At 47.6% G+C, this 26,608-nt stretch overlaps 1 protein-coding gene across 1 annotated transcript in view; it reads right to left on the bottom strand.

The window, feature by feature from the left end:
• Positions 1-26,608, bottom strand: part of LOC146817632 (uncharacterized) — a 68,529-nt gene that overhangs the window by 19,779 nt on the left and 22,142 nt on the right. The window contains exons 3-4 of the mRNA XM_085609648.1: positions 22,167-22,359; positions 3,107-3,231 (exon numbers count right to left, since the gene is read on the bottom strand). Of these exons, the coding sequence (XP_085465774.1) occupies positions 3,107-3,231; positions 22,167-22,359 (318 nt within the window). The remainder of the gene's footprint in view (positions 1-3,106; positions 3,232-22,166; positions 22,360-26,608) is intronic.

The following is a 26,608-nucleotide window of genomic DNA, read 5'->3' as shown; positions in this document are numbered from 1 at the left end:
AACAGAAAATAAACAAAACGACAAAACAGACAGTCCGTTTCATGGATGCAGTTACACAACATTACATGATTTTTAAAACATTTGATCCTTTAAAAATATAAATAATTCCATAGATTTAAAAGTTGTCATAGCAATACTATCCTATATTGAATAAAATATTTCTTGCTCTCTTAAATTCACTTTGGCTAGTCTTAAGTTAAAATAGCATTATTGATCAGATTCCTTCGAGCAATCCACATTGAGTATAAGAATTTGGCTACTGTGCAGACAATTAATGGATTGGTGTCTGTTTTTAATATCCTAAAAAAGGCCAAATAATGTTTTATGCCCAGGTTCTTGCACAACTGTATTAACCATGGCTTCCTAATATAGGCATAAGCTGGACAAAATAGGATGACGTGAACCGGGGTTTCATCCTCAGTAGTGCAGCCAGGGCAGGGGCGTACAGCTCCCCCCTTCCACCTATCAGAAATGTGAAAGAATGGCAATGTGCCGTATCTAAACTGTAGATAAAGTTTCTTAGCTAGTGTTGGTTGAATTAAATCAATCGCAGACTCAAAGCTATAGAAAGATTTTACATCCAGAAAAATATCGGTTAAGCTTGAGGATTTTACTGAGCGAAAAAGATTACTTAGGTTATTTTCCCTGACCGCACTAGTCACAATCTTCTTTGGAATAGCTGTGCAGGAAACTTCAGGATTAGACCAGAGTTCCTCAAAGCCATTCGATATAAGTGACTGTTTTACAAAGGCTAGCCAGGGAATCCTTCCGGAACCAATAGAAGCCATAACAATTTTAACATAAATGTACCGGTTGGTGTGGGAGTCTGCATCTCATTCGGACTGTCACCTCCTATCAGGGCGGCAGGGTCCATCTACCTCTTATGTGTCCCCATAATGACTATGAACCATGTACAGTGACGTCAGTTAGTTTAGGGGTGCGTGACTCATACGTAATGCTGCTTTAAAATCACAGTAAACGTTGGTGCATGGGCGATAAACAGTTGCCATCTCAATGCATTACAAGATATCTTTAATTACAACATTTGAACCACAACTAACGAAAGGAAAATAAATAAATAAAAAGGGGATGAGAGACGTCAATTATCTAACAGAACGTGTATGTGCCGGGTTTTGCGCCTTCCGAGTAGGGTTGTGCCAAGAGTCATGTGTGCACAGTGGATATGAGATGCTCTTCCTTTGTTGTGTGTGGGAATACAGTCAATGAGGTGTCGTGTATCTGGAGTTTTGTCTATGGATCACTGTGTTGGAATGTGGGGTCAGTACTGAACTTGACAGCTGTGACTTAGACGTCTTGCATGCATAGCCCGCCCATTCCTACCCAGACTACATGATAGGCATCCACCTCCACCTGCTGCGTAGGAGGCGTGTGTGGCGTAATATTAGTTTGTATGAGGGTGTTTAAAAGTTCATCCCAGGCCTGCACGATGGGGAATTTGCGCCGTCCTGCCGTTTCCTCCCTATGCAGAATAATGCTCTCCGCCTGCGCCCAGACCTCCAGGGATTTCAACCAATGGGGTGCCTCTGGAGGGTCTTTATGTTTCCATCTCTTGGTTATCAATCGTTTGGCGGTTATTAGGCCTAAGTCTTGGAACTGAGATCTCACTTTATTTTCTTTTGATCGTTTGTAGAGTCCCAATATGCAGACCTCCCACGTATTCGGTCTCTCTGCGCCAGTGCTGCTTGTGAGTGTTTCCGTTACTTTGTGCCAATAGGACATGAGTGATGGGCAGGACCACAGCATATGTAGCAGGTCAGCCCCTATGCAATGGCATCTTGGGCAATCAGAGGTAGTAACGTTAAAATAGTTATTTATCTTGTCTGGCGACAGATACACTCTATGTAGTATGAATGTTTGTATGAGTTTAAATCGTGAGTTGCGTGGTATGTTTGTGGCACTAGCTAAGATACGTTCCCATTCTTTGTCAGTCCAGGGCCTACCCCTGTCTTCAGTCCAGCGCATACGGAGTCGTTGTGGTGGCTTTAATACATGCGTGAGTAGGGCCTGCACCAGCCAGTGAACCACATGCGACCCCTCCCCCATCACATACAGGTATTGTATAAGCTGATGCATTGGCGGCTCAGTAGTCAAGTCTCCCCACGTTAGAGTCAGCGTTCGTATGATGGCTGCATGCAGGAGGAACTGGCCCAACTGCAATCCTGTATCCGCCGACAAGGCTGCAAAAGGCAGCAGGGCACCATCCTCGAATAAGTCTCCTAGTGTCTCCACTCCCGCAGCGGTCCAGGGCGCTAGTACCGTGTCTGTTACAGTATCCCTGCCTCTGGGTGTCACCACACCCTGTTAATGTAAGAGCAGTGAGGAGGAAGGATTAGACCTGGACATCAGAACATTGTCCGCCAGGCTAGTTTCTCACAACATTATTGCAGGTATTGCTTCTTTTTGCCCCTAGTTCTCACCAGAAGCTTTATCAGAGAGCCATGTGTTTACCCCTGAAATTATGTTTCCTTTAGTGTGGGTATCTGACAACGCTTTTTTAAATATACTTTAAAAATAATATAAGAAAGGGTGTAGGAAGTATATCTGTAGCTGGTTTTCTGAGGAGATGTGGGTAGAAGGATTAGATATTTTAGATAGCATGCATCTTCTGGAATTCTGGTGGTTAGAGTACGGAAAATGACCTTAGGAAACTAGAGTTCTAATCCAGACAGCTCCACTAAAACAAACTGTGTGATTGTGGCCAAATGGCTGCATCTCCATATCATTTATTTCCATAATTTGTCAAAAGTAGGCATGATTTGACACAAATTGCTATAAGGCATTTAATTGCTACTGGCAGGCCTTTATCGCAAATCCCATAACAGAACTTCAACAAGGTATTAAAAACATAAAATGAGAACTTCAGGCAACAGCAATATGTACTACCATGAACGATACATGTATAACATTAGCACCACAATTAAAACACTTCTTGGCACTGCATCTAAAAGTCATGCTTTCTAAGCCACCAGGTTTCCTCCTAGTTGAGAAACTGTCTTGTTAATGCTTTTCATCATGTTTAGATTCAATGCTGATTTTTGTCTCTAGCAACTCATAGTACACATTGGATAATACACACTTAACAAACCTTTCTGAGATAGTTAGTGAGGTCCTGCCCAGCTAAATTCACTCGTTGAACTGCATGAGTAAGAGCATAACCTTCATATATTGGTAGCGTATAAGTAACTTCATCGCCAGATGAAAATACAACACCTAGAAAATAGTAAAAATGTTAACCCAAAGTGCTCTCTATGCAAATATAAATCTTACTGACAAGTTTACGTTTGTATCTGCAAAATAAAACATATACATCGCATTAAATAAAAGACAAGCAGGTTCAGGTATTTGGTTAAATCCAGGGAACAAACTGCTCCATTTAGACGCTTTCCACAATGGAAACTAGGCATTCAGTCACTGTCACTTGAATTCTCTCATTCCAGGCACTAATGTATGAAAGGTAAGGCACTCATTCTGAGGTTGGGGACAGGAACAGTCCACAACTGACCATGTCTAAATTAACTTATCAGTCCTTTCAAAATGTGATGGGAAATGTTTATCTTGGATCCTCTGGGTACGGATGCATTACACTCCGTGACGCCTCAGACATGTCAGAAACCTAACTTCCCTATTTTGGGCGTAAGCTGAAAAACATATTTTTTTTAATTCATGTAATGTAATGGAAGGTGATTTTAAAGAGCACTGCTTGTCACCCGTGAAGGTATCCAGGCGCTGAGTAGGTGAGTGTAATCATGTGGTGAGGCTGACCCTGAGTACCCGCAGTCACAAGAAGACTAATTGAAAAGTCAGGTCTTCATCTTCTTGCAGAATTTAAGAAATGAGGCCCTGATGTGTTAGGGGAGGTCGTTCCAGGATTTGACAGATTGGTAGGAGAATTATCGACCTCCCGTTCTGCTTCTGTGGATGCGTGGTGTGTGGGCGAATGAGAGTGATGCTGAGAAAAGTTGTCTCTTGGGTTGGTGGAAGTGAAACCGGTGATTGAGGTATGTGAGTCCTGTGTTGTGTAGTGAGTTGAACGCGTGTGAGAAGTTTGATTTGGCAGCACTTCTGGATGGGGAGCCAGTGGAGCTCTCTCAGGAGTAGTGTGTTGTGGGTTTGGTTCGAGAGGTCAAAGTTGAGTGTGGCAGCGTTTTGGATGGTTAAAATCTGTGAAGAGGATGGGTTGGGATGCCAGTGTAAAGTGCATTGCTGTAGTCCCATATGCTTGTGATTGGGACTGGCGTGATGCTATGTCTGGTGTCCATAGGAGCCACTTGAAGATTTTACGTAACATGTGGAAGCATGACGGCATTGACCTGGGACTTCATGGTGAGGTTGGTGTCCAGGATGAGGCCTAGGTTCCCAGCATGGTCAGTTGGGGTGGGTGTAAGTACGATCTCAGCGGGCCACCAAGTGGAGTCCCAAGAGGAGCTCTTATTCCCAAAGATCAGCACTTCAGTTTTGTTGGTGTTGAGCTTGAGTCAGTTTTCTTTAATCCAATTGGCCATGCTGGTCATGCATTGTTTGAAGTTTGTCTTGGTGGTGATGGTGTCTGAGAGGGAAAAAGCAAGCAGGGTGTTGTCAGCATAGGAGATTATGTTGATTCCCTGGGATCTGATGATGTTAGCCAGAGGAGTCATGTACATGTTGAAAAGTGTGTGGCTGAGGGATGATCCTTATGGAACTCCGAGGATGAGGTCCTTGGTTTATGATGTAAATGACATGAGCCTGATTAATTGAGTTCTTCCAGAGAGTAAGGAAGCTATCCATTTGTGTGCTGGCCCTTGGATTCCTGCTGTGTGTAGTCTGGTGCTGAGTGTGTAGTAGAAAACGGTGTTGAAAGCGGCGGAGAAGTCGACGAGGATGATGGCGGCAGTCTGTCCACAGTTGAGGATGATTAGTATGTCATCTGCGACAGCGGTTAGGGCTGTGGTGGTATTGGAATCCTGATTGTGAGTCGTCCTGGAGTTTGGGGCTTTCTAGGTGGTCAGAGAGTTGAATGTTGAAGGTCTTCTTGATGACTTTGGCTGGGAAGAGGAGCAGCGAGATGCGTCGGTAGTTGCTGAATACTTTGCGGTGAAGGTTTTTTGAGGAGGGAGGTGACTTTGGGTTTGTTTCCAGCTATCTGGGACGGTGGCTGTTATGAGGGAAGTGCTGATGTTGGAAGTGAGCGCAGCGCTGATCGCGGCTCTTCCCAGGTTGTAGATATGGTGGGGGCCGGGGTCTGTGGGTGCCCCTAAGTGGACTGCCTTCATTATTGCTGCAGTGTCCTCGATGGATAGAGGGTTCCATGCTCTCAGTTGGTAGGCTTTGGTTGATGTGGGTAGTAGGCTGGGAAGGTCAGTGAGGGGTGGGCTGGGATTTAAAGTTGCTGTGGATCTTGGTGTTTTTTTTGTGGAAGTCAGAGAGATTGTTGCAGAGTTCTTGTGTGGGGATGATAGTGTTGGCTGCTACTGTTGGGTTGGTGAATTCCTTGACGATGGCGAAAGGTTTCTTGTAGTTGTTAGAGCTAGATTCAATTCTCTGGGTCAAGACTTTTTTCTTGGTCTCTTTCACTTGATGGTGATAGTGTTTAAGTGCAGTCTTTAAGGTGTTTCTTGTAGTGGTTCTTTCGGTTGTTCTCTATATTTTCTTTCAAGTTGTTTCAAAACTATCTTGGATTTTCTGAGGTCAACGTTGTACCAGCTAGCTTGTTTGTTAGACCACTAGGGTTTGCTCTTTTTCAGGGGCACCAGGGAATTGGGGTAGTACCATAGTACCGTAGGTATTCTCTGCTGACTTTTAGCTTCTTAATTGGCCATTTTAATTGGTTTTACCTGCTTTGCTGCTCTTCACCTTTATCGGTTGTCCTCCTGTGTAGCTCTCTAGTCCGCCGCGGCTTCTTGGTGCTGTTTGAGCGGAGAGAGCAGACCGGAAGGCGATTCTGGAGGTCAACGCCCACCATCTTTGGGCAGTTGACAGTCTAGTTCCTGCGCGGCTCCCTCCTCTCAGGCTTCTGGCCTCTACTTATTCCAGAGCCCGACGCGGACGTGCTTGCAGTGTGGGGTGGTACCATAGTTATTCCTTGCTGGTTTTAGCTTCTAAATTGAACATTTTAAACTGTTTTTACCTGCTTTGCTGCTCCTCACCTTCATTGGTTGTCCTCCTGGGTAGCTCTCTGGTCCACTGCGGCTTCTTGGTGCCGTTTGAGCGGAGAGAGCAGCTCGGAATGCGATTCTGGAGGTCAACGCCCACCATCTTTGGGCAGTTGACAGTCTAGTTCCTCTGCGCCTCCCTTCTCTCAGGCTTCCAGTCTCTACTTATTCTGCAGCCCGACGCGAATGCGCGCAGCGGGCGCGCCGAAGGCGTGCCAAAGACAAGCCCGACTGCACCAGGACGCCGCCAGGAAGGCTGCATCTTTTTATCTTCTTGTTGTTTTTTCATCTTTTTATTTTATTTGCTGTATCCCCCTCGTTTACGCCCCGGATTAAAGCTACCATATTTGCGTATGGCTCCTAAGGCCTACTCAAGCAAAGAACTCATGACCTTAGGGAAACATATCCAGTGGTTACTCTGCAGACAGAAATTATACCCTGCTGAGAACCTCGCCTGTTAACAATGTGGCACTTGCAAATTTATATGGACCAACAGTTCCTTCCCAGGCAGGTACAATGACCTTGGGCCCTTAATAGATGCCCCTTTTAAAAGTGAACAACCTGCTATTAGCAGCAATATCATCTTGGAAACGGACTCTAGTACCCCATTCCAGCTACATTGTACTTATATTAATGCACGCTTGATTCCTAAACACGCCTCAGAACTATGAGACCTCCTAGATTCCACAAAGCTGGATATATGCTTTATCACGGAAACGTGGCTAACACAGTCCTCCTCCCCTTCCATAGCCATAGCACTCCCGCAAGGCTATAGCATAACTAGGTGCGATAGACAGCACAACAAGCATTTGCAATGCAATCGGTATCGCCTTTGGCACCCTATATGAATTTTGCTATGCAGCACATTAGCCTGGGTGTTGAAACATCTACTGTTTTTTAACATGGAGGGAAAATAAGCACCAAACTGCGTGACACACCAGGTATGGGAACACATGAAGAGAAATATTGCCTTTCAGCAGGAAATGGTATAGTCCAAAGCTCTGTTTTTAATATAGAATCAGGGCCTTTGGTGGTCATATCACTGAAAATACAAGATTTGAAACAAATATTATTGTCTATGGGTGCTCATGGAAGACAGTTTCTATGGACTGGAATCTGGAGAATGCTAAAACAATTCTGGTATTTTACTGGCCTCTGCTGGTCGTTTTCTTTTACGACAGTTAAATAGAGGCAGTTGAACAGAAAAAAAAGTCCCTAAGCGGAAGCAGACAAGTCCTAGGGCTGATCTCCAGTGCCCACAAAGTACATACACATATAAGTATATACTAAAATATATTCAAGAGGTCTCTAATGCTTGACCTAAAAAGGGCAGAGGGGTAGTCATAGCTACAAGAATCCCTCTAAGAATAGACACCTTGGACTCATGCTCCACTCCTACGATGGAAATGATAATCTTTCAACTGAAAGCCCCAACCGATATAACCTGTAAGGGAGCCCTTGTCTATCGCCCTCCTGAAGGGAAAAAAGACTTCAGCACTAAGCTAATGGAACAGATAGCACCTCATATCTTAACGTTAGAAAATGTCCTGCTTCTAGGAGACTTCAACTATCACATAGATAACCAAACCGATACTCACACTATGCGGCTACTAGCGGATATGAAGTCACACAGTCTCCATCAGTTGGTGTCAGGCCCTACCCAGACGGGAGGGCATACATTAGATTTAATTTTTAATGATGCCATTAACTTAGCAGTAGATACTCCCACCGAGCAGATATGGACTGACCAATTCTCCATTGACTTCCACATAGATATTAAGACCCATAGGAAACCTGCAGTCAAAAAAACAAACTCACAAGACATTGGAGGAAGGTAGTGCCCTCCGCCTTTTTCCCAGTCTTTATCCCTCTATCTTTTACTATTACCGGCCACGAAGATATTAATCTGGCTCTGACTGCCTTCAAAGATTCACTCATAAAAGCTTTAGACTCCATTGCTACGCCAAAAAACCTACATCACAAGGAGAATGTCCTCCCGCTCGCTGGTACTCCAAATCACTAAAGAAGGAAAAAGCCAGAGTAAGGAGACTAGAATGCAAATTAAGGAAATCTAAAACCAATGAGGGGAAACTTGTCTATAAAGCTGCCCTGAGGACATATCTAAAGTACTGCAATTCAGCCAGAAGAACTTATACAGCAGAAAGAATTAACTCAGCAAAAAACTCATCTAAGGAGCTTTTTAAAATTCTTGAAGAACTCACGAACCCAAACAGTGGCAATCATACAATACCGGTGTCACAATCTCATTGCGACAATCTAGCGGCCTACTTTGAACATAAAATCATTAGTATTTACAGCTTGTTTACAAATAAATCAGCCCCTATAAGCCAGGAACCACAAGGTGCACTACAGTCTTGCACTCTGGAATCCTTTAGTTTGGTGACAGAGGACCAAACTCAGGCCTGAATAAACTCCATAAAATCTGGGTCCCAGGCAGATCTGGCCTGCCCCCATGTGATTGCTACCCTGTTCTCCATTCTGTGCACCCCGATTACAGACCTATGCAACCTTTCCCTACAGCAGGCTACAATTCCTTGCAGTTGGAAGACAGCGTGTATTAAGCCTCTTCTTAAAAAAGCCACAGCAGATCCGCAGAACTGGGCCAATTACAGACCTATCTCTCTGCTTCCTTTGTTCTCCAAAATTCTAGAGTCTTCAGTAAACGCCGAGCTAATATCATGTCTTGAATCTAATCATCTTCTGGACCCCTCGCAGTCAAGTTTTCGTGCCTCTCACAGCACCGAGGCTGCTCTAGTGGAAGTGACAGACACAATTAAGCTAACTGTTGCAGCCCACCAGAGGGGGGCCCGGCGAACACTGACGCGGCGCACCAACCAGAAGCAGCCCCCGAGAAAACTACAGGTCCCGTGAGCCTCGGCGTCAGAAAGTCAGAACGTCACGACGCGTGCACGGCGAGTTGCGTATTAAGCCGTTCCGAGGCAGCTGTACGCTGCCGTTTACTTTGATGCCTATGGAGCCACTGCAGCGAAGGATGCGGGTAAGGGTGCTGTGAGCACCGACACTTAATTCCGCGTTCCCGTAAGTACACTGTTAGAGGCTCGTTCCTTGTGGTGGCAACAGGTGGGGGTCCGTTCTCGTCTTGGGTTTGCTCCGTTGGCGGAACCTTTTCCAGTTCCATGCGGAGCAAGCCATTCCCACGGAACCCATACATGGCCCGGAGGCGAACCCGGTATACGCGCTAGCTCCTCTAGCTTTACAGGGTGCCTATACTGTTCTCATGCCAGTATTCTCATAACTAGGAAGGACTAATCCTTCTGCCTAGCGCTTTCCCTGTTGGTGAGCCCCTAGGCTCTTGCAGGGAAAACGATACCGTGACCAAGAAGGGGAAAGGTAATCCCTCACGCTCTCCCTTGGCAGGGGAGGCGACTTATTGTTTTTTGGATTGGATTCAAAGTAATCCCGCTTGGAGCAGTGAGCGGTCATCACCTCCAAGTGGCATGGTGTGACGTCTATGTTGCATAACTATTATCAGGGAGAACTATCTTTGAAGTACAAGGGATGGTTGCTCCCCCCCCTGCAGTTTCTTCGTTGCTAAGAAGGTGCCTAAACACCCCAAAAGATTGTCCGAAGACGTATTGGGGGTTCAAGGTCTAATTTGTATCCTGTATGTGAATGACTCATGATCCTCACTGAGTGGATTTATTCTGGTTTCTTTCTATGTGCAGTAGCAGGGGTGTTTGAGTGGGAACATCCCGAAAGGTTCTTCTTCACCCCCTGTCGATGCCTACAGGATTAATAGAGGGGTAGGTACAGGGCTCAGGGGTACCAGGTAACCTCCAATGATACATAATATGAAGTGTTTTTCTAATCAGGGTGTTTCTCACCAGATCTTGCCGCACTAAGTAGATGAAACCGCATTCACGAGGAACCAGAAGAGAGGATATTTTCTTTACAGATACCTCATTCTAGATGTATGGTGCAGCATTCGGTAGAGGGGTCAGGGTAGGGTAGGAAGAATTGCAAAAGATCTCTTGTGTTAATATATTGTTCTGTTGTATTTACAGGTCTCCCTCCCCGCTGTCCCCTTCCTTCCCTTCCCCCGCTTGACCACTCCACGGAGTCTGTGTATATATACATTCAGACCGTGGTGGTGTCGAGAGGTGGACCATACTGAGCAACGTGCGATCCTGAGGAATCCTGGCCACGACAGAGTAAACGGCCCACGGATTACACTCCTCCCGGTTGCACGTTGACATGGGCACCTTGGAGGACGTGGTTGCTGCCTTACAGAGAGTACAGGTAGAATTGGCAGCTTCCCGGGCAGAAACAGCTACTTTACGAGCCACCGTAGAGAGGATGCAAAGGAACCCCTTCAATGCAGGCACACACCTCACCTCTTCTCCCCCCGCTTTGGTGGTAGAGATACCTACGCCGATTCCATTAGCCACTCCAGAACGCTTTCATGGTGAGAGTAGCAAGGTACAGGTGTTCCTTACACAAATCCTTTTGCACTTCTCATGTAAACCTAAGGCGTTCAGCACCAACCATGCAAGGGTAGCCTTCTTCGTTTCCTATCTCGCAGGAGACGCCGCTCAATGGGCTGTTCCCTTGGTTAAACGTGACGACCCGTTACTATATGATTGGGACATGTTCATTAAAGACTTTGAAAGAACATTCAATCGTCGGACAGACACTCTGTCAGCGGACAAGGATTTATTAGAGCTGCGACAGGGGAACCGTGAACTCATTGCTTATTTGAATGACTTTTGCCGACTGGTTGCCGAAACCGAGTGGCCTGAAGCCAAACAGGTGGCCATCTTTCATAGAGGTATCAGAGAAGAAATGAAAGATGTGTTAGCCCAGATCGAACCACAACAGGCGAATTGTGAAGATCTAATAAACCTAGTCCTACGATTGGATCATCGTCTCAGCGAACAAAGAGGAGAAAGCAAACGGAAGGATCGCGCCTCATGGCGTTGGGATCAGTCAAAGAACCCTAGTAGCTCCGCCACGGCCAAAGCAGAGCCAATGGAGATCGAAGCAGTTCGGTCCACCCTCACCCATGAAGAAAGGGAATATCGGCATAAGAACGGCCTGTGTATATATTGCGGAAAGAAGGGCCACTTTATTGAGGAGTGCACCCTGCGAACGAAGTATCCCCGCCCGGACTCACACAAACAACTGGCTGCGACATCTGGGACCTTGGCGGGAGAAACGATCACGCTTGAGGAAAAACGAAGGAAGTTCTTCAAGCCCGACATACATCCCTTCGTTGAGTGGTGACACCCGGGGTACCAGCCAACATTTTTTGATAGACCTCTCCCTGTTTATAGGAGGGGAGTGGTGTATAGTCCCGGCCATGCTGGACTCCGGCGCAACTGGATGTTTTATGGATCAAGGGCAAGCATCGAGGCTAGGAGTGGTACTGCAGACTAAAGAGATACCGGAAACCGTATTCGCTGTCGACGGGAGGTGTCTGGAAGCAGGACCGATTCAATACCAAACAGAAACCCTGGAAGTGCGTCAAGGCATCAACCATTGGGAAAGGCTCGCCTTCAACGTAATCCGAGCTCCACAATACGGAGTCATATTGGGGCTACCATGGTTACGGTTGCACAACCCCCAGGTGGATTGGATCGAAAAACCCTGCGGTATACCTCTGCATATTGCACAATGCAGTGTGTTCCCCCGATGCTGAGCTCGTCACAAGCTATGGCGGCCATGCATCATATAACTACTGCCGCAGAACATTCCGTCACTCTCCCCTGTAGCTATCTGGATTACGTCGACGTATTCAGTGAGGTCAAGGCTGAAACCCTTCCACCGCATCGGCAATACGATTGCCAAATAGACTTGATACCAGGGGCCGTTGTTCCCGTCGGACGAGTATATGCCTTGACGGAACCGGAGAACACACACCTTAGGGCTTATTTGGACAAATATCTGGCGTTAGGTTTTATTCGCAAGTCCAAGTCTCCTGCGGCTACCCCACTATTCTTTATACCAAAAGCCAACGGCGAATTGCGGGCTTGCATCGATTTCAGGGCGTTAAACGCCATTACAGTAAAAAAACGGTACCCCTTGCCCCTAATCCCGGTTTTATTGGAGCATGTGAAAGAAGCAGTCATATATACTCGTCTGGATCTAAAGGGAGCGTACCATTTAGTCAGGATGCGCAAGGGAGACGAGTGGAAGACGGCGTTTAAAACAAGATACGGCCTGTATGAGTACCTCGTTATGCCCTTTGGGCTGTGCAACGCCCCCGCAGCGTTTCATTTTTCCTGAATGATGTGCTGCGCGAGTACTTGGATCGTTTCGTGGTCGTGTATATCGACGATATACTGATCTACTCCTCATCCATCGCAAGCCACATGCACCATGTGCGTACCATCCTCCGGACCCTACAAGAACATCATCTCTTTTGCAAAATCAGCAAATGCGAGTTTGGAGTAACCACAGTGGAATTCCTGACCCCCAGAGGACAGGAAATGACAGAAAGAAAGATCGCAGCGGTAAAAGATTGGCCTGGCCTAACATGAGAGACATTCAGTGCTTTTTAGGATTTGCCAACTTTTACCGCCGGTTCATTTGTCATTTTTCTTCCTTGGTGGCTCCCCTCACACGTTTACTACAAAAGAAGGTTCCCTTCTGTTGCACTGAGGAGGCACAAAAGGGGTTCGAAGCATTAAAAGAGGCCTTTACCTCCGCTCCAGTGTTAGTGCATGCGGATCCAAACCTCCCGTACGTGGTGGAAGCGGATGCATCGGATCATGCAACGGGAGCTGTGCTATCGCAACGTAATCCGGACACGGGCCAGCTCCACCCGGTAGCCTATCGATCAAGGAAATTCAACCCCGCCGAACATAACTATACTATAGCCGAAAATTAGCTCCTAGCTATTAAAGACGCCTTTCAGGAGTGGAGGCATTTTCTGAAGGGGGCTAGACACGTAATTACCGTATATACGGACCATCGTAACCTCCAGTTTATGACGGCCGCCCGTCACCTGTCCCCACGACAACTGCGATGGACCCTGGTCTTCGCTGAATATGACTTCCTGGTCACTTATAGGCCGGGAAAAGACAACAAAAAGGCCGACGCCTTAACCCGCCAAACATACAGTCCCATTCTGGAGGAACAGGAAGAAAAAGCCATCCTCGCGCCACAACGTGTTATATGCGCCACCGCTACAGAACCTTTACTCAACAGTGTGGCACGGAGTATTCGCACCAGCACATGGAGAACGAAGCTAGCAAGACATCCAGAATGGACAGTAAAGGATGGTCTTCCCGTACGAGGGACTCGGCTATTAATCCCCCTTGTCTCTTTAAGGAAACAGGTGTGCGCCTGGTGTCATACCCTCCCCAGTGCCGGACACTACGGAGTGGATAAAACCATGCGAGGGTGATGCGCCAATTCTGGTGGCCTACGGTAAGAACCGACATCCTCACGTGGGTCACGGAGTGTGTAACGTGTAATCGGATGAAAACCACACACGCCCGACCAGCGGGACTCCTACACCCCTTGCCAACCCCAGAACTTCCATGGGAAAACATTTCCCTGGACTTCATCGTTGGGATGCCACTAGACAAAGGGCACACTACTATCCTGGTAGTGGTTGACTATCTAACGAAGATGGCCCATTTTATTGCCTGAAAAGCAGTACCCTCAGCGTGCCAGTTGGCACAACTCCTGTTGATACATGTAGTACGACTGCACGGATTATCACGAGTGGTGGTTTCGGACAGAGGACCTCAATTCACCGCCAGATTTTGGAAGACATGGTGTGTTGCTCTGCAGATACAACCTAATCTGTCTACTAGCTTTCATCCTCAAACCGATGGACAAACCGAGAGGGTAAATCAAACATTAAAACAATACCTAAGGTGCTATGTAGACAACACGAATGAAGATTGGGTAGACAGATTATGGCTGGCCGAGATCGCATACAATAGCGTGACACATAGCTCCACAAAATACTCTCCTTTTTTCTGTTCTTACGGGTTTTACCCTAGGTTCCTTTCCTTCTTGCATCCTGTTAGAACCGAGATAGTCCCCGATGTAAGACAGAGGGTTCTTCACATTCAAAAGACACTGAAGGACACACAGAACCAGCTGAGGGAAGCTAAAAGGCGATACAAAGCATGCGCAGACAGACATAGGCATCCTGGACCTGTGTATAAATTGGGGGATTATGTATGGGTATCCACCAAGAATCTAAAGTTTAAGAGGTATAGTATCTTCAACCCCAAGTACATCGGTCCCTACAAGATCACAAAGCTCATCAACCCCGCAGCAGTTAAGGTAGTTTTACCCTCCTCGTTGAGGATCCATCCGGCCTTTCACATCTCATTGCTTAAACCTGCCCGGGCATCCTCTAGAGGAGGGTTGCCCCCCGTGTCGGTGAATGAGAACTTAGAATATGAAGTGAGGGGTATCCTAGATTCCAAGATATACCGAAATAAATTATGGTATTGGATAGCCTGGAGTGGATACGGAGATGAAGAGAACACCTGGGAACCAGCGAGAGGAGTACATGCTCCCCGCTTCGTCCAACAGTTCCACAAACGCTACCTGAACAAACCATGCCTTTGTCAGTGTTCTTCGGGGGAGGGATGTACTGTTGCAGCCCACCAGAGAGGGACCCGGCGAACACTGACGCGGCGCACCAACCGGAAGCAGCCGCCGAGAAAACTACAGGTCCCGTGAGCCTCGGCGTCAGGACGTCAGAATGTCACGACGCGTGCACGGCGAGTTGCGTATTAAACCGTTCCGAGGCAGCTGTACGCTGCCGTTTACTTTGATGCCTACGGAGCCACTGCAGCGAAGGATGCGGGTAAGGGTGCTGTGAGCACCGACACTTAATTCCGCGTTCCCGTAAGTACACTGTTAGAGGCTCGTTCCTTGTGGTGGCAACAGGTGGGGGTCCGTTCTCGTCTTGGGTTTGCTCCGTTGGCGGAACCTTTTCCAGTTCCATGCGGAGCAAGCCATTCCCACGGAACCCATACATGGCCCGGAGGCGAACCCGGTATATGCGCTAGCTCCTCTAGCTTTACGGGGTGCCTATACTGTTCTCATGCCAGTATTCTCATAACTAGGAAGGACTAATCCTTCTGCCTAGCGCTTTCCCTGTTGGTGAGCCCCTAGGCTCTTGCAGGGAAAACGATACCGCGACCAAGAAGGGGAAAGGTAATCCCTCACGCTCTCCCTTGGCAGGGGAGGCGACTTATTGTTTTTTGGATTGGATTCAAAGTAATCCCGCTTGGAGCAGTGAGCGGTCATCACCTCCAAGTGGCATGGTGTGACGTCTATGTTGCATAACTATTATCAGGGAGAACTATCTTTGAAGTAAAAGGGATGGTTGCTCCCCCCCCTGCAGTTTCTTTGTTGCTAAGAAGGTGCCTAAACACCCCAAAAGATTGTCCGAAGACGTATGGGGGGTTCAAGGTCTAATTTGTATCCTGTATGTGAATGACTCATGATCCTCACTGAGTGGATTTATTCTGGTTTCTTTCTATGTGCAGTAGCAGGGGTGTTTGAGTGAGAACATCGCGAAAGGTTCTTCTTCACCCCCTGTAGATGCCTACAGGATTAATAGAGGGGTAGGTACAGGGCTCAGGGGTACCAGGTAACCTCCAATGATACATAATATGAAGTGTTTTTCTAATCAGGGTGTTTCTCACCAGATCTTGCCGCACTAAATAGATGAAACCGCATTTACGAGGAACCAGAAGAGAGGATATTTTCTTTACAGGTACCTCATTCTAGATGTATGGTGCAGCATTCGGTATAGGGGTCAGGGTAGGGTAGGAAGAATTGCAAAAGATCTCTTGTGTTAATATATTGTTCTGTTGTATTTACAGGTCTCCCTCCCCGCTGTCCCCTTCCTTCCCTTCCCCCGCTTGACCACTCCACGGAGTCTGTGTATATATACATTCAGACCGTGGTGGTGTCGAGAGGTGGACCATACTGAGCAACGTGCGATCCTGAGGAATCCTGGCCACGACACTAAAACTAGACCAAAGATCCTCGGCATGCTGGTACTTCTGGATCTTTCAGCCGCTTTTGATACAATCTCACATCATCTTAGTACAAAGACTTAGGGAGCTTGGTATCAGAGGTTTAAGACCTTGTGTGGCCCCAAGGACCTCTTGTCAGAACAGACAAACTTGGTCCATCTGGGTGAGCTTACATCAGCATCCACAACCCTTGATAAGGGGGTTCCTCAAGTGCTCAATTCTAAGCCCCACTCTATTCAATGTGTATATGGCCCCTCTGGCAAGATTTATGAGATCATGTGGATTTGAAACCATCTCCTAAGCTGATGACACACAACTGGTTATCTCTATGGACCATGATCCAACACCGACCAAAGCTAAATTTAAGAAACGCCTATTGACAGTAGCCACATGGATGTTCAACAACTGTCTACAACTGAACATGACTAAAACAGAGATTCTTCTGTGCGGTAAGGCACCCACAGCCTGGTCAGCTGACTGGTGGCCATCGTAGCTAGGCCCTCCACCCATTCCCAATAAATATGCAAAGAACCTAGGAGTGCTGATTAACGACAATCTCACTATGAGTGAGCATGTCAAAATGGTCACTGGAACCTGTTTTGGTTTTATGCGATCCCTTAAAAAGGTCTTTAAATGGACACCTCTCCATGCCAGGAAAACTTTGGTACAGGCACTGTTAATGAGCTGCTTAGACTATGGCAATGCTCTTCTGGCGGGTATCAATGAAAGCCTCCTAGCCAGGTTTCAGGTGGTGCAGAACTCTGCTTCTCGCTTGGTCCTGAATCTTCCCCCCGCTCTCCGTCAGAGCCCTCTCTCCGCTCATTGGCTCCCTATCAAAAAGCGTGCCCTTTTTAAACTTCTGTGCTTGGTTTATAAGACCCTGCATAGAAATGGTCCACTCTACCTTAGGCATAAATTGCAGCCATACATTCCTGCTCGTCAGGATAGATCGAGTGATCTATTACTTCTATGCCCCAAACGCATTCGAACAACCAGGTTCGGAAGCCGCTCCTTCTCATTTCTGGCCCCCATTCACTGGAATCAGTTACCTTTATCTATTCAAACATGCTCTGTCTTTACCAAAAACCTCTGAAAACGTGGTTATTCACTCAGTAAACTCTCCATCCACAGGTAACCCCTGCTGCAAAGGCGCCTAGAGATCCCCTCAGGGATGATTTGTGCACCTAACAAATGGAATAAATCAAATTAATTGGCAGAGGTTGTGATACAGTTGTTGAACATATATTTGTCGTTGATGAGGTTGCTAGTAGGGTATGGGTACTTTAGTTGGAGGGCATTGAGCCATTCTGTTTCTTTAACTTTTTACCAGCAGCAGCTTGTGGTGTTGCTAGACTTCGTAGAGGTGGTTGGTGGCCCAGCTATGTGGAATTGGATGATGGAGTGGTCCCTCCATGTGAGTAGAGTGATCTGGCTGATGCTAACATTGTCGCTGGAGGAGAAGATGGGGTCCAAGGTGTGTCCGGAGATGTGGTTAGGCCTTATACGAGCTGGGTGAGGCCAATGTTCTGTAAACGTTCAAGCAAGTCCGTGGAGTTGGGATCCGTGGGGTCGTTGAGATGAAAGTTGAGATCACCTAGCAGCACGAAGTCTTTGGTGTCCATGGCGAGGGGTGTGGGGAGGAGGTTATTGAAGTGGGTGCGAGGTGCTGGGGGCCGGCAAGCAAAGGTGCCTTTGATAGTGGTTTTACTGTCTGTCTGAAGCTTGAAGTGCATGTGTTCCATAAAATTGGCTTCTGGGATCAGTGGAAGAGGTACACTTGATATCTTTGTGGATGATGGCAAGTCCTCTTCCTGGTTTATGGAGTTGGTCCAGATGGATGATTTTGTTTCCAGTAGGTATGGCTGATTGTCTGGTGCTGATGTGGGGTTGAGCTAGGTCTTGGTGAGAAAGAGGAGGTCTGGTGTATTGGAGTCGATAAGGTCCCAAATCTCTGTTGAGTGCTTGCCGAGTGAGCATGTTGAGGAGCATGCATGCGAGTGAGTGTTATTGTTCAGAGTTGGTCTGTGGTGATGTGTGAGTGCTTGTCTTGAGTTTTAACGTGGTGAGGGGTGCGATGTACATATGGGCAGTTGGAGTGGTGTGTGGAGGCATGTTAAGTGACTTTGAGAGCAGGCAAAGGCACCCACCATGTACAGCAGCGTGTGAGGTTGAGCAGGAGGAGACTTAATGGTGTAGCTGCAGGAGATATTTAGCCCAGACTTCCTGGTGCTGGGCATGGTCCAGGCTTAGACGGGCTCACAAAGACTTGTCTTTTATAGAGCTTCAGCTGCCATTGAATAGGGCCTTGGAGAGTGGGAGGAGGAAGAGTGGGAAAAGCTGGCGGGCAAAAGAAATCCAGCAGGAGCAGAAAGAAAGGAAAATGCGATCAGCGGAGCAAGTCAGGGTGCAAAAACAGAATAGTCCAAGATGCAAAATGAAGCAGTAAGAGGAGCAAAAGACGCAAAAACATGCAGTTAAAAGGAACAAAGGATACAAAAAGTAGCAGTTAAAAAGAGACAAGAGGCAGATAGAACAGATGGCACAAACAAAAAAAAGTAGTTGCCGAGTTGGGGCAGAACCAGCAGCTAACAGGAAAAACAACACTAGTCAAAAGGGCAAAGTGAGATCAAGGTCACACTGAAGCAGAAGAGAGATGCCTGGGCACTTACTCATATTCTACAGGATTCATCAGTGATGTAGTGATTAAAGTGGAGAGACTACAACTCTTTCCTACTTAGCAAAGAGCATCGTTGGGGTGGTGCTGATGGATACAGGGATGTTGATCCAGGTTCTTGGAGCATTGATGGAAAAGGCCTGCTGTCTTGTTTTTTTCTTTTTTACACTTCTTAATCTGAAGTTTGATTGTGTTCTGGCTTCGGCTGTGTGATGAGAACCACCACTGATAGTGAGCCTGCAAGATAGGCAGACATGCTGATCAAGAGGACTTTGTGAATGATGCAGCTCAATTTGCCGATGGTTCAGGCCGGCAAGGACAGACAATCGAGTTACATCAGGATGATTGTGATGTGATCATATTTCTTCAGGCGCTGGATCAGACGTGTTATGGCATGTAGGATGCCTTTAAGGGGGGGGGCAGAGTTAAATCTGGAAGTCAATGAAGCAGAAAATGACCACCTCTTCCTAATAGTGACTTGTAAACCCTATTTTGCGAGTCGGCAATAGGTTACTGACTAGCAAAATAGGTTTTTACATGCTACAACCCTTTTTAGGTCTCGGCTCGAAGGCTGTGCTTGCGCAGTCTCGATCCGAGATTTAATGACTTGGAGAAGAGGCGCTTGAACCCGCCCCTCTTCTCCCCTGTTCTCCATTGGCTGGCCTCTTGAATGCTTGCCGGCCATTGGAGAAGAGGTCCGTCACTCCGATCAGGCCCCGTCCTTTTCGGATTCGGGGGCGTGTTTTTTTCAACAAATCTAATTATCTCCTCCAGCCAATGGCAAGAGGAGAACACGCCCCCGAATCTGAAAGCGTCGCTGCCTTTCTCCGAGGCATTTCTGCTTCGCCTCGGAGAAAGGCAGTGGTGTCTTCCGGTGCCCTCGGCTTGTAAACAGACTCCGTGTCACTTTCCCTTGCTTGTGAGCTGTGGCGTAGTCAGTTGTGTGAGGCCCGACGCCAGCCTGCCTTTAAGAGTGCTATTGTGTGAAGTCTCCGGTTTCCCCTGCATACCCCAGATTGCATCTGCTCTGGTACACTGCGTGTAGTGTACCCAGTTCCCCTTCTGCCGCTTTCTTGCCTTCGTTTCCACCCCGTGTGCATCTGTCCAATATGCCAGGTCTGCATAATTTACGTCCCTTGCAGGTTGATAATGTGTATTGTGGGAGTGTGCACATGACAGATTCTGTCCCGGGAGGGGGCGCGCGCGTGTGCGTGTGTGAGATATAGGGTCTGTGCAGGGTGCGCTGCACCCAGGCATGGGCTATGACTTCATCAAGCTCTGCTCTCTCCTTTTCATTAATGAAAGCCCCCCTCCTTTCATCCCCCTCAAGCGCATGCGTCCTGGCGGCGGAGTGGAAAAGGCTGAGGCTTCCGGTCGGGTGTCATGGCGGCTCCGCTGTGATGGCTGCCAAGGGGAGAGCAAGCAGCAGGGAGGAGTAGGCGGAGGAGGCTTAGAGAGCCGCGGCCCCCGGAATAGCGCTGAGCACGGACAGGAAGCGCGGCCACAGCAGCCCGGAGGGCGGGTGGGCGCCCGGACATGGCGGCTCACAAGCCGATGGAGTGGGTGCAGGCCGTGATGAACAGGTTCGATGATCAGGTAAAGGAGGGTCTGGGCTGAGGCTGCCCACAGAGTCAGACTGGGGATGATGCATTACTGTGTTACTGTGACCCTGCAACCCTTTCTCGCGCTGCTGTCACCTAACAAAATGGGCTTGAGGTTGCCCTCGCCTTCATCCTTCTATGTCGCCCAATGCATGTATACTGTATGCATGTTCTCTGCTGACTATCTCGGTTCTAGTGCATGTCATCCATTTCCCCATGTGTATTTATACCCACTCCTTCTGCCCTATGTTCACGTTCTCGTCCATCCTAAATGCGCCCTTTCCTTTAGACGATTTCTCCTTGCTCATCTGTTTCATCCAATGCATCTGGATCCCGCCCTCTCAGTGCTATTTTTTATTTCCCTTGTGTATTGCTCCTCTCTTCATGCTCTTCCGTCTCATGAACACCCTCCCGCCCCCATATGTACATCTGGAAGCCGTTCTGTGTGATCGCAACGTGCACTCCCTTATTATCATGCCCTCCTGCACATTTGAACTGTGCATGCTCACTCCTTGTGTCCTCATGCATTTTCTCCGTCCGTTTTGTTTTGCGTGCATGCTTCCTTCCTTGCACATGCTTCCCTGTTATCATCCTATATTCCCACGTGTATTCTCTTGTGCTCCCTCCTAGCATCTCTATCTGCACCCCCTGTTCTTCTCTCGCTGTTTTGTCATACTAAATTTCACCGTATCAACTTATTGACCCCCTCATGTGTATGCTGCTCAGTCCCAGCCAGCAACTAGCCCCCTTCTGACCACTGTTTACCTCTCCTGTCATCAAGCCTAATCACTGCAGCTCGCGCCCTGTTATGACTATTTTGTAGCCTCCTTTGAACTCTTCAGTTTCTTGCGCTTGTCCACCCGTTCCCACGTACCACTCTAGATTCCGTGCTCTCTCGCCCAGAATGGCCTTACTAAATGTACTTATTTGTGGTACTTCACTGGAACTTGGGCTGCCCAAAAAATCATCGCTTCTGTCCCATTCTTGCTGCCGTTCCTACCTTTTCCATACCTATAACATAGCTAGACCAGTCGCCCCCGTATAGACTTTTACATGCGTGTTTTGTTAGTGAGCAGGGAGCAATCCTTTATTTTGTGTGTTGCTAGGTTGCTTCATCTCTCCGGACTAGCCTGGCATTTTCAGCCACTTCTCCCATACGTTGCCGGGCTTGCCTTACCCCCGGGCTCTGCTTCTCTATCCGTGTTTTCCTTGTTTGTGTTTAGGTGCAATTTCCTCTCCAGTTTGTTTTGCTGAACCATGCTTGAACCACCCTAAGCAACATACTGTTATTCTTTCTTATGCACTTGTTAATCCATTAGCAATACCATCTGGGTTTTACTTTTCCTCTAAACTGTATTGTTGGGCTCAACGTTTCCACAAATTAAATTATACATTTTAACTTTCTGAGAAGGCGAATCATTATTTTTTCTCTTCTCCTTTCTTTCATTGCTGTGAGAGTGATTAAGCTATTGACATTGTAAATAACAATGCCGTTTCTTTAAATGTTTTAAAAACAAAAAACATAAACAAAAAATAATGTCATGAGCAATGCCAATAGCTCTAACTTTAACAATGCCGAGACCATTGCATTGTAAATGCTTGTTAGTGTTCGCAACGCGTCGATTTTCCATTCTGCTCAAAAAGGTGGTACATCTGGCCCTTAATGTGCAAGAGTGACTCGATTTGCGGCTTTCAATCCATTGCCTATAAACAATTCAGAATAATAACTCCATCATACTACCTGTGGTTCTTCCAGATGAATACAGAGCCAGTGCTGCCTGCACAGCTACAAAAGCAAAGGGGACTTGGAAAACCTCAAACATGACTTCAGCCATCTGCGACTTGCTGCTTCGATCCAAGGCTGCTTCGGTGAGCATGACTGGATGCTCTTCAGGATTAACACGCAGCTGGTCATAGAATGTGTAGTGCCAAATCTGCAGAACATACAAACTTGATTTCAGTCTTCTTACCTTTGATGATCACAAGAAACAAATGAAGCGGTATGGTTTGGAGCCAGAGCTCAATCAATTCTTAAATAAAATAGACATTGGAGACACGAGAGGTCGGTGCTCATGTTTTAAGCCGTGTAATTGGTACTTTTTAGAGGTTACCCCTTGCACAGTTAACATACGTCATTTCCCCTGGTGCCTGAACTCTTAAATCAAGATAGCCCTTGTCTGCGCTTCTGAATGTTTCAGTGGGGAACTCCTCGATATTTCTGAGCCCGTCAAATAGGTACACAACTGAAGGTTTGTCAAGGCTTCACTGTTAGGATTATTGCTACAGAAAAATGATGTGCAAAGCACGCGCATATCAGATTACTACTAGAGTGCCAGCACGTTGAATGATAAGACTATTTGTGAAATGTAAAGCTGTGCTGTAACTCCCACGTTCTCGAAATGCAGTTTAATTATATGCAAGACAGTGCACTGCAGTGCACGGCTGTTCTGCTCGTGCTAGGAGTAGACATTTAAGTTTAGTAATCAAACTAATTGACTATGTGGTAGCCCGTGTTTCCACTTACGCTAGGCATGTGCCAACTTGTGGTTTATGATATCACTTATTGGAATGTTCCTCTTTTCCCTCTTTTCCTAGTTATTGTTATTGTGGTTGAGGAGGGTGCCCAAGATGCACACTGGGATTCACAAAGGGCCTTCTCCTTCGTGGCGGAGGGCCCACAGTCGTGGTGGGGGACCCGCACTTGCGGGGGGAATCCGAACTGCAGATTCTCATTGCAGAGGTCCTGCCAGGAGTGAGGGACTCCCACCACGGCTGTGGGGCCCCCGCCATGAGTGAGAAGGCCCTTTGTGAATCCCAGTGTGCATCTTGGGCACCCTCCTCAACCACAGTAACTTGAGGGGGGCCCTCACATTATCTGGGACTACTGCCGGTTTGTTTCAGGAGGTGAATGCTGCTCTTGCTGCTGGAGTAGGGACTCAAACCCCCACTGTGCTTAAGGTTTCATTTTCGGAGGATACTTTCATGACTCAAATCTATGGGTTCTTCTGATCCACCTTTCAGTCCATTTGTCTTTTTCAGCATTTTATTCCAAGGCTGGAGACAGTGATTTGCCTCTAGTATCGGTGGTGTATGCCGGAAACTCTGCCCACATATTTAGCACTCGAGTGGATAGTGGGCGGCCACTGGGTGGACCTGTTTTCCTTGTTTTATTTCTTCATTGGTAGCTGCTGTACAATTGTGCAACCGTCTTTCCCTCTATGGTGTAGGGTTGTCTCTCTAATGGCAGGTCATGCTTCTGGCGGTTCCATGAGTCCTCCTGGGGAGAATTTCCATGGTTGTTTGTCCCTGTTTTTATGTGCCCAGTTGACTTTGAGTGTGTTCCACCCGGTTCTGTGGCCTGAGAGGGGTAATTTGCTGTCTCCCTCCTGTGCTTTTGTAGGGATGGTTGGATGTCTCTCCCACTCATTCGGCCTTGGTTACAGAAGGCTGGATTCCTACCCTTCATCGTTCTCATGAATACCTTTCTCCATGCCCTGGTTCCTCCATCTCACCAGCAGTTTTCTGTTTAACAGTCCACAGCGTCTGCTCCCTGTTCCGGGTTCTGCCCTTTGGTTTGTCATTTGCGCCTGGGCTATTCTCCTTGTTTTTGGCTCCGTTGATGGGTATTTTACTTTCTGAGCGTGTCCCCCCCTTTTTTTTTTCTGGACAGCTGGTTGCCTCTTGTTCTTTTCTGAGCCCGGTTGGAGGTTCTCATGGTGACCGCACTGTTGCTGGGGTGCAGCTTTTTGAATGTCTGGGCGGTGTTCCTGGTTCTGTCGCCCCTGGCTCTCCTCTTCTTCGGGGCTCACCTCGGATTGGACTTGGGGGTGGTTTTGGTGTCGGAGATGTGTTGGGTTCATCTCTGATGCCTTTGTCCTCTCTCCTTCTTCACCCCTTTGCATCAGCCAGGTCCTCACTCCGTCATCAGGAAGTGATGTTATCTTCCTGGACCCTTGTCCCTTGGAGGTGTATGCACCTTTCTCTTCTTGTTTAGGGTCTCTTGTGGTATTGGACACCTAGGTATTGGGTGTATGAGGCTCAGGTTCCGGTGTCTCCTTGGATGCACAGAGATCTTCATGTGGTGGCCGGACCCCTTTCATTTGGTCCAGGGGTTTTGTCGTTGGGTTCCCTTTCTGTGCTGGTTGTCACTGCCTGTGCCTTTAGGAAGGGTTGGGGTGTGACTATGGGAATTTCCACTGCTCAAGGGTGGTGGTTCCAGATGGAAACGCTTCTTTCTTCCCATTGGAATGAGCTTGCGTCCGTTCTGATGGGTTTTTGTTTTCACGTCGCCTGTGGTTGCACGCAGCGGTGAGTGTTTGGTGGAAAATCCTCTCTGCGTTGGCAGGGCAGTATGCGACCCCGTCTGCATTTCTTTTCTCTGAAGTTTTGTCTATGGGTTGGATCCCATCTTCTGGCTATTTCTGCAATCTTTCTCCTGGGGTGGGTGAATGGGCCTGACGTTTCCTAGCGTTGGAGGTTTCTGTCATCTGTGTCGTTGACAAAGTCAGAAGTTGAGGCTGACCCTGCTGGAGCACAGGCCAGCTACAGGGACCCAGTTAGGCCTGCTAAACAAAGTACCTTAAATCCTGGTTTGCAGAGGGTTGCAAGGATTCACCTCAAAGATGCGTCGTGCAGCCGAAATGAAACATCTATCCAGAGATGCAACAAGGCTGCGATGTGGTGGCCTGCATCCTTGTCGTCCTCGTCGTCAAGGATACTGTCGGCAGGGCTTGCGATGCGAAGTCTGGCATCGAGGATATAGTGCGCAGTTGCGCTGGTGCATCAGTTCCAAACAGCTGCAAGGCTGCAATGAGGAATCCAGTCTCATTGTCAAGGCTGCTGTCAGGGATGTGAGGTAAGTCGACGAGGATATGTCACGAAGTTGTGGTGATACTGCGGTTCTGAAAAGTGGAGATGCGATGTGGATCATTGCGATGTGCCCAAACCACACAGCAGTGGTGATGCATCAGTTCTGCTTGGGGTTGCACTGTGCAGTAGAAGAGAAGCATCGGTTCCGCTGGATCCACAGAGGCTGGCAGAGCACCTTAGGCCCACTTCCAGGGGGCAGTACTGGAGTGCCACCACTTGAAAGGGTAGACTCACAGATGGCAGAGTCCAGGTGCAGATGAAAGGTTGTTGCAAGTCTGTTATGTCCTTGAGGCTTTAGATCATGAGGGCAGCCAGCTAGTCCTTGGAATCACTCTGGGTTAAATAGATGCAGGTCCAGTTGTTCTCATCCAGGTGAGAGGGCAACAGGCAGCAGTTCAGCACAGCAGGGCAGCAGTTCCTTCAGAGCAGCAGTTCCGCAGAGCAGTGTGGCAGTCCTTGTAGCAGCACAGCAGTCATTATTCCTGGCAGAACATCCACAGGTCCTGAAGTGTACTGAAGATTTGGTGTCTGAGGTCCGGCTATGTTGTGCCATAGAGGTGGGGAGAAGCTTCTAGAGACTTGTCTTTGAATTACACAGGTGCCCTGCCTTCCTGGCCCAGTCTCCAGAGTAACTATAGATCTATACAGCTCTTTGTGTGGAGGAAGACACAGACCATTTGAATGTAAGTGGGGCTGGGCTCAGCTCCTCCCGCCCCATCCTGCCAGTAGTAGCCCATCCAATCACAACTAAGCTTCCCATTGTGTGTGGCTGTCCAGAAGTAATACACAAAGCCCAACTGTCACCCACATCCAGTCATGTGACCCAAAGACATGCTTCAGGCAGCAAATGGCTGAGGCAAGAAATGCCCACTTTCTAAAAGTGCCATTTTCAGAATTGTAATTGTAAATCCTACTTCAGCATAAGTTAGGATTTTAAATTGCAATTCCAGAGACACCAAACCTGAAGGCGTTACCTGTTCCTTTTTGGAAACGGCGCTTACAAAATGGAATAAGGTAATTCCAATGTTATCCTATTGGAGGGGTACGCCTTGCAGTAGTGAAAAATGAAGTTAAGGAGTTTTCATTACCAGGACATGTAAAACATAAAAGTACGTTTTACTTTTTAAATACATTGCATCCTGTCCATGGGCTGTCCAATACTTACCATAGGGGTTACATATGTATTAAAAAGGAAGGTTTGGGCCTGGCAGAGGGTTTACTAAGCCAGGTTGAAATGGTAGTTTAAAACTGCACACACAGGCTCTGCAATGGTAGGCCTGAGACATGTTTAGAGTGCTACTTCAGTGGGTGGTA

The sequence above is a fragment of the Triturus cristatus genome, chromosome 6, assembly GCF_964204655.1.
Source record: "Triturus cristatus chromosome 6, aTriCri1.1, whole genome shotgun sequence".
In the NCBI taxonomy this organism is placed as follows: Eukaryota; Metazoa; Chordata; class Amphibia; order Caudata; family Salamandridae; genus Triturus; species Triturus cristatus.
Note: the sequence above shows the minus strand (reverse complement) of the source record. Positions and strands in the feature narration are given on the sequence as shown.